The following is a 12,088-nucleotide window of genomic DNA, read 5'->3' as shown; positions in this document are numbered from 1 at the left end:
CATTTGATTCCCTTTCTATTGTTTTGTGCATTGATTTGCTTTGGATTTGCTCACAACTCTATTTGGATTTTTTTGCTTAGGATTTGATCCTGAGATATTGATGGGTTAATTGACATTGGAGTGATTATTTCAATGCAATTAGTAGCTAGGTCTACTTGGCTTTTTGTGGAATAAGTTCTTTTCATCTGACAGAAATTTGGCATATTTGTGATGTGGAGACCTCAATTATCTAGTTTTAGAGAATCAGCTGATTGCCAACCTAAAGGCTTTAGCCTCAGTTTTTAACATTTTTAGCCATGGTTTTGAACTGAGGCTAAAGGCCTTTTTTCGTTGTAGTGGGTACAGGAGATTTTCTTTTCCTGTCTATACTACAAGAAAATGAGCTGCAACATTTATTGAGATGAGGTGCTTTCATTGTTTTTGCTAGCTTATGTTCCTATAGAGTATGAACTGAACCAGGCATGAGCTTTAGATGTCTATGCCCGTCACATGCTTGATTCTTGCTAAAATTGGGCAGCCAGGTATGGGCTGACCCAGAGGCCTGGCTTAGTTTCCTTCTCATTGACTCTTCCATCTTACCCCCAACAGTTCTTTTAGTGAACAATTTAGAAATATGATGGTCACCTTTTGGTAATTTACTGTTTCTGATGCAGCAAGAATTGATCAGGACAGTCGATCTTGGTCCTTTTAAGCACATTGTAGACGATGGCCTTGAGCTTAGGAAAGCTGCTTTTGAATGTGTTGACACGTTGCTGGATAGCGCTACCTTGATCAAGTGAACTCCTCATCTTTCATTGTTCCGTACCTTAAATCCGATTTGGATGGCGAGTACTCAACTATGCTGCTGTAATTGTTCAAGGCGTTGAATTTTTTGTCTCTTTCAATGGTCATCCTCATTGAAGCTCAGTCTCTTCCAATAGTTAATATAGAAAATTATGATGTAAAAAGCTCAGTCTCAGCCTTTGTAGTCTTCCTTTTTTTTTTCTTTTTTTTTTTTTCCCCTAAAATGGACTTCGTAGAAAAAGATGAGAAACTTAGGTGGTTACTAACTTCGCTGTCAAATCGAGGTTTTGTCCCTTAGGAATTTCAACTGTCTGTTAACTCAGCAACACTGCCATTTCATATTTTTCTTAGAAAGCGTTGACCTTTTACATGGCATATGAACCCGAGGAAACCTTGGGACCGTGTCTTGTGCCCTTTCTTCCAGCCACACAATTATTTATTTTATTTTATTTTTCCCTTTGTATTTACAGATTTCCCAACTGAAGTTCGGAAGTAGTGAAACCATTTTTCTGAAAACAATTTCCCTACAACATTTGCAGGTTTGTTTTCTGGGTCAAGAACATTGCTCCTGGATTGCTTCTACAAAATTTTTAAATCCAATACACTTCTTTTTTCTTTTATTTTTTTTCTTTTTTCAGAAGGATCTTCTAGACATTGGTTAAATCCAATACACGGCTTGTTACAGGTAACAAGCCATATATGTGAACATGGCACACGTACAAGATCCAAGCTGATCATCAGATGAGACCCACGATCTTGTCAATATGAAAATGGGGAAAGGGATAACCTCTCCAACCAGCAAAGAGACAAAACCTTGCTCCAAGATTGAAGGAAAGCACACAATCCCATAGCTAGAGTTTTCTTAATATTTCTGAGATGGGTTTCTCTTATCTTCTGATTTTTCTACAGTTGATTCAGAATTTCTTTCTTACTTGAATAGGGTTCTTATTTTTCTTTCTTAATGTTGTTCCCATGTCCAGGTGGGGAATGGTGCAATGCCTGCTTTGATTAGCTCACATAACTTATTTAGAATAATTCCTGCTTCTTACAACTGCCCCATGTACCTACTAAAAAGCGAAAACTATTCATCTCTAAGATTCTTGAAACATCAATTTTTGTTTCCTAGTGATCTTCTTCTTTCCTAGAAATGAATACACCTCTTTTGTTCTTTTTTATATCTTCTAATTTGATATTAACATAGAGATTTATTTCAGGTTGAGTACAATGACAGCCAAAATGCAAGCAAGCAAGATTCCCTACTTTCAAGTATATAAGTGGCAGAACAGCAGATTCTGTTATTCTCCACTTTCAAGTATATAAGTGGCAGAATAGCAGATTCTGTTATTCTCCACCTCGTATTTTCTTTATGAAATCTCTTTTAGCATATCATGTCTGATAAAGAATTCAATTTGTCAAACACATCTTTTCAACGTTATATCATATTGTTAATGATTTTTCCTTTGGGAGTTCTATTACTGGCTGCCCAAAACATCTGCACTGAACACTTGACATGCCATCAACTCCCCGTAGCCTCATCAATGATAGGTTGGAGCAGGTTCCTACCAACGTTTGTAGGATGCACAAGTGTAATCATGAACTCAATCTTCTGTTACCTTTCTTTAAATAAAAAAAATCAAAATAGAAGAGGAATTTTTCTTTCTTCTAGGTTTTCCTCGTCCAATCAAAGTTTTGGATCTATGATTTTTGCTGGTATGAAGTGTCCAGCCCATTTGAGACAACTCATAAAAGTCTCTTGAGCTGCTTTGGAACTTCTTGGAGTTTTAACTATGCCTTCTTTTTGAGATTTCTAATTTTCTATTAAAAGCTCTAAATTAGAACCCATTGATGATTTACTTGTAAGTAATGATGGAAGAAATCAATCAAAGATGAGAGAGGATACCTTTTAAAATGAAATATCTTTTCTAGTGCCCCCAGGGAAATATTATTCCCTGATGTTTCTTTGAGTTTCTGTCCAGTTCCACCTCTTTCATAAAATGAAAATCAAACCCATATTTTCCTAGGAAACATGTTTCCTGCTTTGTAGATGGTTTCCTGCAACTAAGGCACGGCCTCACTTCATGCCTCTTTAAACTTTTAAGGACCAAACTTTTGATCAGGAGATACCAACGTTGGCTTTCTTCATGCCCATTTAAAGTATATATGATAAATATTTATTTGATTTCTTTGTTTTTTCAATAGTACTACTGTTGGTACATCTCATGTATGATACTAGGGAGATTTTCTGCAACAAATGAATCCATCATTGGGAGGTAGCTCTTGCTGATGGCAATGAACATTAAATCAACCATTTAAAGTACAATGTTTTCTTATGGTTACTAGATCTGAACACCTTCATCAGCTCTTAAGGTTTTGGAGGTCCTCTTTTGCTGCTAACATTGTTAATATCTATGTAAATGTATTTGATTCGATGCAGACAATCTACAGAATCGGCTTTGGCCAAATGTACTTGAGCAAACCTATGATGATGGAGTCGGATGGAGAAAGTGCAACTTTGTTCCCAAAGGCTGCAAGGCTGAGGAACCTGACTTACTCTGCACAACATGGCCTGTGTTTTGGACAGTCTAGATTGGTGGTATGTATGCTGCTTTACAGTAGGTGAGTTACAGCATTCAAATGGCATCAGGCCAGATTTACCTGCAATCGTTTTTTTTTTGTTTTTTTTCCCAGTGGTGAAAGTGGGCAGGAAAAACTGAAACAGCAGGACTTCCAAAGGCTACGGATTGTTGGTAACCTAAGATATCTTGCTACGGATTTCATTCGTAGCCTTTTCTCATTTTCGCCCCATGTAATAACCGCCAGTAAATCCTTTACCGGCGGTTTTATGTTTTGACCGCCGGTAAAGTACTATTTTGTTGTAGTGACCCCACTGTTAGTTCACACTTCACTTAAGCAACTTATCTTGATTTTTACTTATTCAATAAATAAATTTGTTTGATAAACAATATATTTATCAAAGAAAAACTAAAAAAGTATGTTTGGTTTTAAATATTACATAAGTACTTATCTCTCAAGTTTATTCAATCCATCTTTAATATCCACCACCCATCATGTGGGCCAACCTTTGATGTGGACTTATCATTATGTTGAGCCTACCTTGACCCTATTTTCAATGTGAACTATCCAACGTGTGGGGCCTACCTTCAACGTGGACCCTCCACCTTGTGAGGCCCACATTCAATATGGGCTATTCATCATGAGGGTCTTACCTTGGATGTGGGCCCACAATTAATGTGGACCATCCATCATCCAGGGCCCAACTTCAAAGTGGGACATCTATCAAGTAAGGCCTTCCATGGATTTGGGGTCATTCAACATTAGGGGCCTGCCTTTGACATGAATTGTCCTCATGGGGAACTCATGTTTAATATCCACCGCCCATCATGTGGAGCCCACCTTAGATCTTGGACCATCCATCATGCTGGGCTTACCTTGGATTTGGGCCCTTCATCATTAGCACATTTGTTGTGGACCATACATTATGTGGAGCCCACTATCAAAATAAATTACCCAACATTTGGGGCTTACCTTCAATGTCCACCATGTGGAGCTCAACTTTGATGTGGACCATCCATTGTGTGGGCTTCACCTTTAATGTTGGACGTTGATCATGTGGAGCCCTTCTTGGATGTAGGCTATTCATCATCAGGGGTCAACCTTTGATGTGGTCTGTCCACTATCTGGGGAACACCTTGTTGTGAGTCATCCATCATCCGCCTTAAATGTTATTGTCCATCTGGTTGGGCCACCTCCCATATCCACTGCCCCTCATGTCGAGCCCCACTTTGATATTGACCAGTCCATTATGTAGGCCCTGCCTTCAACATGGGTTGTCCATCATGTGAGGTTGCTTTAGATATTGTAGGCCATTCATGGATAGGGGCCTACCTTTAATGTGGATGATCCATTATGTGGGCTTACCTAGACGTGGGTCATCCATAATGTGGAGCTAGCCCTCCTTTGATTTCGACCATCCATCATGTGGGCCCACCTCTTATGTGGACCATGTGGAGCCTCATTTGATATGGACCATACATCACATGGGGGAGGGAGAGAGGTAGAAAAGTTTGAAAGTTGGGAAAAAAAAAAAAAAACAACTTGGATAAATAACTTTCATACATGAGTAAATTTTACAACGGTGCTTACCAGACTATTCAAAGTCAAAAAAGTAACTAACTAAAACACACGAAGTTTCTTATTGGGTGGTATTCAGCATCCATGGTCACAAAACCTTCAAGAGAAGGTGGTTCCAAGGTTAGTACGAAGCGTGATACCTGCCACGAGGGGCTCTTTCATCCTGAGAAGAGCAGTAAAATCATCGGTCATGTCAGGCCCATCCCCATCAGCAGCAACCCATTCAAACCTGTTAATCAGATTGGCTAGGGTGAGGCCCACCTGAACCTTTCCCAGCTCCATTCCTGCACAGATTCGCCTACCTGCTCCAAACGGAAGAAATGACTGTTCCATGGCCATGCTTACATTACGTGCATTTTCGTTCATGAACCGCTCTGGCATAAACCTCTCTGGATGATCCCAGACCTTTGGATCATGATGGACAGCATAGATATTTACCATAACAGCAGTACCCTTGTCGATCTTCAAACCCATCAATGTGGTATCGTTCACCGTCTTGTGGGGAATGGCGAGAGGTGCAATCGGCTTCATCCGTAACACTTCATTCACTACAGCTTGAAGATATGGCATCTTACTCACTTGATCTACACTCACCCTCTCTCTCTTCTCATCTCCTCCACTTCTTTAAAGAGCTTCTGTTGGATTTCTGGATTTCATATAAGGAATGCTAGAGCCCAAGCAGTCGCAGACGATGTGCTATCAACAGAGAGAGAAAATTTCGAATAAGCAAAATATGATGGTTTCCATCGGATAATCATGTGAGAGGAGGAAATGCAAGTAGCAAGTGGTGCATGGCAATTTCGATGATTGGTAGCGACTGATTTCTGGCTGTATCATCGACATGAAACGATCACGAATTTCAAACATTTGTCAAAATGAACCCCGCAGGCCCGGGATGTAGCGAATGAAGGGAAAAGCATCGGAAAAATGGGCAAGACTGGATAGGCTGATGACATCGTCGATAAGAGGGTCTATGCCAATAACAAATCCCTCATTGTTGAAGTCAGGGCCAAAACAAAGGCGCCCAACCACCCGTATTGTGTTGTGTCGAATGTAGACCAAGGGGCGGATAATTCCGCCATTGGTCATAGCTTGTTCTTGGATTGTTTGTGTCATGACAACCGCTTCATTTTCTTGAGACACTGTTTGAGTAGAGATGGCTGATGGATTCATAGCAAAGGCCTGGACGCCTTTTCGAAGGGATTGCCAGTATGGACCATGATCGGAGGAGAAAAGCGTTGTCCAGTTAGCAGTGACATATTTAGACATGTAAGGGACCATTCGTGATGCATAGTCGGAGGACTTGTTTACAAGAACCTCCCAAGCTCCTTCATGATTGCTTACGATAATAGTCGGTTTCATGCCTAACCACACTGTCATAACCCCACCATACTTCTGTGACATTTTGAATAAGGTGATGTGGATCAATTCATTACCACCACCGAGCTGGCGCAGGTTCTGGTACAAGTTCCCAATTATCGGCAATTTAGGCGGTCCTGGCGGCAATTTCACTGTTGATTTTGGCCTTCGTAGTCTTTCCGATGCAACGAACATCACTCCCACCATCATGGAAACTATTATCCACAGGTTTATGTCCATATCTCTCTCTCTCTCTCTCTCTCTCTCTCTCTCTCTCTCTCTCTCTCTCTGGTGTTGTTTTTCTTTCAAGTACTCCTTCCACTCTTTTTAAATGCTAACTGCATGGAAGCCTTGAAGAGACTACACTTGTGTCTTTGTGTTTATGCATTTTAAAAATGGAAGTGGCTTCTTACACTTCACGTTTTAAAAATGGAAGTGGCTTCTTACACTTCACGTGAAACAATTTTATGGTAGTCCAAATATTCTAAATTGATGACGTAACTATGGACGGAGTATGGCTGAAAATTTTAATATATATTAACCATTTGATTCTTCCCACCACCACTCAATATTTTACACTTAATAGTCTGTTTTATAGCCAGTCCAAAATGAAACGGTCCAAGTATAGTTTCTTTTATTATTATTTTTTTAAAAAGAAAACAGTAACACTCCACCTATAACTTTATTAAAATGCAAGATTTAAATAAAATAAATAAGATGAAGTCAACCACGGCAGATGCTAATTACAGACAGAGAAACAGGATTATGACAGACTCCGCATCTTCTAATTAAGCTGATACCCTATACCCAGGAAGCTGCTCAAATGAACCTGTTATGTATTTGGACCGTCTGAGTGGCTGTACAGTGACACATGTCAGAGGAAGAGTCACCGTGATTTTTATTTTTATTTTATTGTCGAAGACACGGGGGATTCTGGATAGTTGTCCTACCATGACTTTTGTGTTAGATCTACACAGTCATCATTTTTTCCAGATAATTCTAGAGCATGAGCCAGAAAAAGAGATGCATCCAAAGCTCAAGTGGATCACACCACAGCCAGGAGTGGGGATTGAACAATTTCCGATTTAAACTTTCCTGGGGGCCAACCCAACGGCTTATTTTCTGTCTAGCCTTCTCATAAGATCACAAATACCTGAATGAAGGTAAGATACAAATATCAGCTTGATCATAGCCTTCCGTGGCTCCCAGAAGTTTTCGACAGTAGCATCAATTTCTACTGTTTCCAGTGGTGTAGTCCACTTTAGTTTAAGATCATTTTTTGGGGGTTCATATTTTAGAATAATCTGGTAAAATAGATAATTGGTGTGGATCTAAGAAATACACCATCTAAAGGGCTATGTAAATTTCACACGTCAAGAAATTCCGTTGCTTACTATGTGGCGTAGGGGAGCGGATTATGTGAGACCCCGGCCTCACCCAAGACTATGCAGCCCTTGCCATGGGGCCCATTTGACGTGTGTATTCTAAATGCACCATATTCCTCCATTATTTCAGATTATTTTAGAGCCTGGTACCAAAAATTAAGAAGATCCAATTATGAGGTAGACCATACTCCACTACCATTAAAAACTTCTTAGCATGCACCTTAATGTTTTCATAGTTTTTATTTGCCATCCAATCTCTTCAAAGTTCACATAAGCCTATATATATATATATATATATATATATATATATATATATATATATATATATATATATATATAGGAAAAGGTACTATGCGCTCAACCTCACGATAAGCTCCCGTGAGGTTGAGTTGTGTGGGCCCCATCGTGATGCGTGTCGACCATCAACACCATGCATTTGATGGGTCCCCTCTAAATTATGAGATATCCCAAAAATCAGCCGTATAAGGAACTCAGGTGGGCAATACCATCTAAAATCATGTGAAGACATGCCAAAAACATATAAAAGCACTTTGTGGGGCCCACCTGAGTTTTGAATGCTGCTGAACCCTCATCCAAGTGGGACACAGATAATGGATGGGCTGGATTTGCAAACCACATCTCGGTGGGCCCAAAAAATGATTATGAATATTTTAATGGTGCACGGCCCCTCCCCACTTCTGTATGTGGTGTGGCCCACACAAGTCACGGATTGACTTGATTTTTGAGGCCTAGGCCCACGATGGAATGGTGCATCTAACTGATGGGCTAGATGTTCGAAACGCATCACGGTGGGGCCCACACAGCTCGAGCGCATAGTACTTTTTCCACAATGACGTGGACCAATGACACGTGACGACAACGGCCGCTTCAAGGAGGCGAATTAAATACGGACTGGTTCCGTAGCGAATCTCGCTACTGAAGTGACGTCACCAGATTTTGTAGGCCCCACCATGATGTGTGCTGTATCAACACCGTCCATCCATTTGGAGAGATATTTTAGAGCACGAGTTAAAAACCGAAGCTGATCTATATTTCAAGTGAACCACATTACAGAAAACAGTAGAGATAGTGACACCCACCGTTGATTCATTCCTAGGCCGATCATGACGTTTATTTGATTTTAAACCTGTTTATGAGTTTAGGGTTTAGCGTTTAGGGCATGGATGAAGGGAAAACACAAATATCAGCTTAATCGAAAACTTTTGTGGCCCCAATAAGTTTTTAATGGTACACCTTAAGTCCCCACTGTTTTCTGTGGTGGGTCCACTTGATCTTTGGATCTGCCTCAATCTTTGTTTCATGCTCCAAAATGGTCTCTGGAAATGGATGGATGGTGTGGATATAACACATATATCATGGTGCGGCCTAATTAACCTGATGACGTCACTTCAGTAGGGAGATTGCTACTCAACCAGTCAGTAGCTAATCCGCATGTGTGCTTCAATGCAACGATCCGGACTCATATCTACGCAGATTTCCTTCTAAAGCATGTCGCACGAAGTTCCTACGCTGGATGTCATGTGAGCCTACGGTGATGTTGGCTAAAAATCCACCTGTTCATCCGTTTTGCGTGGTAATTTCAGGATATGCTATAGAAAATGAAATTTATCCAAAACTCGAATGGGCCACACCAGAGGGAAAACTGGGGAAAGTGTTTTTTACTGTTGAAACTTTTCTGGGCTTCATCTTAATGTTTATATGCCATTCAAACCGTTTATGAAGTAATTCCCATTGGGATGAAGTGAAAACACAAAAAATTTAGTTTGATAGGTAATTTTTGTGGCCAAAAAAATGTTTCAACAGTGGTCACGGAATCTCCACTGTTACCTCTCATGTGGCCCACTTGAGTTTTGGATTCACCTAGTTTTCATTCGCATGTTCTAAAATGATTTCACAGATGGACGAGGTTAGATTTCTAACAGACTTACAGTGAGCCTCACTTGGCATCCCATCACAGGAACTTACTTGATTTCCAGGAAATAAGGTTCGGACACGGATTTCCTATTAGGGCTCATTTGGTTTTCCTATAATGGGAAATGGCTATAAATGGGTAATGATTGCTTTTGTAATTGTAGGGTGACATCACTTATATTTTTATATGCATTGATGATTTTGTTACATTATTTGTTTCATTCATAAATGATTGTAAAACTGGTAAATTTATAATGTGAAAATGTTTTGGTTACAATTTTTTATACCTATGATAAGTATATTTCACTATCGATTTATAAGTCATAATTCCTATTTAAACAAACACTTGGAAATGATAATAATAACTCTTTATTTTGTATTTATGAGGAAATTGTAAAAACCAAACAGGCCCTTAAAGCCTTTCATAGGAAGTTCTTGCCCTCAAACTTAGGTAGAGCCCAACATGATGTTTGTGAGAGATCCACTCTATCCATCTGTTTTTTAAGATCATTTTAAGACATGGGCCAAAAATTAGTCGGTTCCAAGACTCACGTGGGCTGAAAATGTGAGGATTGAAAGTCCTTGAAATATTTGTGGGGCCACAAAAGTTTTGAATATGGCTAATATTTATTTTTTCAGTTCATCCCAATAGGAATGATGTTATGAATGAAATGGATGGCATGTAAACATCACTGTCAACCCAGGGAGATTTAAATAGGAATTTTCCTCTACTGACCTTTTCTTTTAGTCTGGCACACTCGAGTCTTAGATCCTGCTCACTATTGGTCTTAAGTCCTAAAATGAGCCTAAACAAATGGACAGGATAGACTTCTCACAAACATCACGGTGGGCCCCACCTAAGTTTCTCGCGCAGAAACTTAATGCGAAAGGCTTTAGCAGGAAATCCGTGTCCCCTTGTTTCCTTGTATATTATTTCATCTTACTTTGACTATGTTGACGTAGCGACCTTCCGTTGGCTCCACAAATGAAGTATGTTTTATATTCACACTGTTCGTGTGCATTCATTTGTTTTAGATCATTTTAGAGCATGAGCCCAATTTAAGAAGACTAACTCGAAATGTATACATATTTCTTATTTCGTCATTTACCTATATTGTTTTTTAGTCCCCAATATGCCGATGTGGAAAACTTCTGTCAGCTCCCATGAACTTCATGTGTTATATCCACACCGTCCATTTATTTTTCGGACCATTTTAGGGCATGAACCCAATTTAAGAAAATCAACTCGAAATGCATACATATTCTATGTTTGGTCATGTACGTATTTAATCTTTCCTGATTATGTTGACATGGCAAACATCTATGGGCTTGACCATGAAGTATGTGTGTTTCCTTTTAATTCCTCACTATGCTGATGTGGCAAACTTTTGTAAGCTCCCATGAAGTATGTGTTATATCTCTACCGTCTATTCATTTTGTGATCGTTTCGGGGCATATGCCCAATTTAAGAAAATCAACTCGAAATGCATATATATTTCTTGTTTGCATACGTATTTAATCTCTCCTAACTATGTTGACATGGCAAACATCTGTGGTCTCGACCATGACGTATTATATCCGCACTATCCATTTATTTTTTTCAGACCATTTTAGGACATGAGCTCAAAAATGAGTCAAATCCAAGTCTCAACTAAACCACACTACAGAAAATAGTGGTGATTGAATGACCACTATTAAAAGCTTTATAGGGCCCCCCATGCCATCTAACCTATTTATAAAGTCACACAGGCCTATATATACGGAAAATACAAATATCATATTGTAGACACTTTATCTAAAATAAGGATAAGCCACTCTTTGAGCTTCAGCTTGACTTCAATAAATTATCTTACACTAATTTAGAAATTATTGAAAATCCAAACGGGTCAAACTGGGAATATACTCGGCACGTCCCACAAACAATTAATGAACCTAATCATCTAGCTTCAAATCTAGTAACTATTCATTCACGATCGTGAATCTGAACTCTAGAACCTTAGAAACTCTTTGTGCATAGCAATTGATGCACGAAAAATAATAAAATGAACTCTCTACCCAAGGATCACTCTCTGTACTACTTAATCTTCTCAAATAATGTTGTGTTGAGACATGAGAGGTCATATCTTTAAGATTGAGAAAAGTACAGTTGTCCTTATACACAAAGTAGCCATGGTATTATTGAGAAAAAGATTTGACCAATCAAGATGATCTATAATTCATTGGAAAAGTGTTCAAATGATTCTCCTAACAAACTTAAGTTTCCTCCAATCCAAGTTATGATTAGGAAGATCCAGCCCGTTTAGCAAGACCATGCAGTGCTACACAGCCAAAACTGTAAAAACTATGACCACACTTTAGACTAATCAAGCGTGATCTAATTGAAGTAATTTCAGTTCAATTGAAAAGCTCATCAAGCGACATTTCCAATGAGCCTAAGATCATCGAAAAAAGATAATTGGTCAAATTACAGGCAACTG

The 12,088-nt window shown here is 39.2% G+C and overlaps 2 protein-coding genes across 2 annotated transcripts; both read right to left on the bottom strand.

Moving 5' to 3' along the window:
* Window positions 1-4,928: 4,928 nt before the first annotated feature.
* LOC131257397 (cheilanthifoline synthase-like) lies at window positions 4,929-5,549 on the bottom strand. The gene has a single exon (XM_058258272.1). It carries the CDS (start codon window positions 5,503-5,505, stop codon window positions 5,035-5,037), a length of 471 nt encoding a protein of 156 aa, XP_058114255.1. The 5' UTR covers window positions 5,506-5,549; the 3' UTR covers window positions 4,929-5,034.
* A 256-nt stretch (window positions 5,550-5,805) lies between these two features.
* Window positions 5,806-6,501, bottom strand: LOC131217439 (cheilanthifoline synthase-like). Its single transcript, XM_058212359.1, has one exon. The coding sequence runs from the start codon at window positions 6,499-6,501 to the stop codon at window positions 5,806-5,808; it is 696 nt and encodes a 231-aa protein (XP_058068342.1).
* Between the last annotated feature and the right edge of the window lie 5,587 nt (window positions 6,502-12,088).

The sequence above is a fragment of the Magnolia sinica genome, chromosome 10 (assembly GCF_029962835.1).
Source record: "Magnolia sinica isolate HGM2019 chromosome 10, MsV1, whole genome shotgun sequence".
Classification (NCBI taxonomy): domain Eukaryota; kingdom Viridiplantae; phylum Streptophyta; class Magnoliopsida; order Magnoliales; family Magnoliaceae; genus Magnolia; species Magnolia sinica.
The sequence above is the reverse complement of the archived record's forward strand: the minus strand, read 5'-3'. Positions and strand labels throughout refer to the sequence as shown.

Coding starts and splice junctions, on each gene's coding strand:
- LOC131257397 (XM_058258272.1), bottom strand. CDS start 5,505: ATGCCATATCTTCAAGCTGTAGTGAATGAAGTGTTACGGATGAAGCCG.
- LOC131217439 (XM_058212359.1), bottom strand. CDS start 6,501: ATGGTGGGAGTGATGTTCGTTGCATCGGAAAGACTACGAAGGCCAAAA.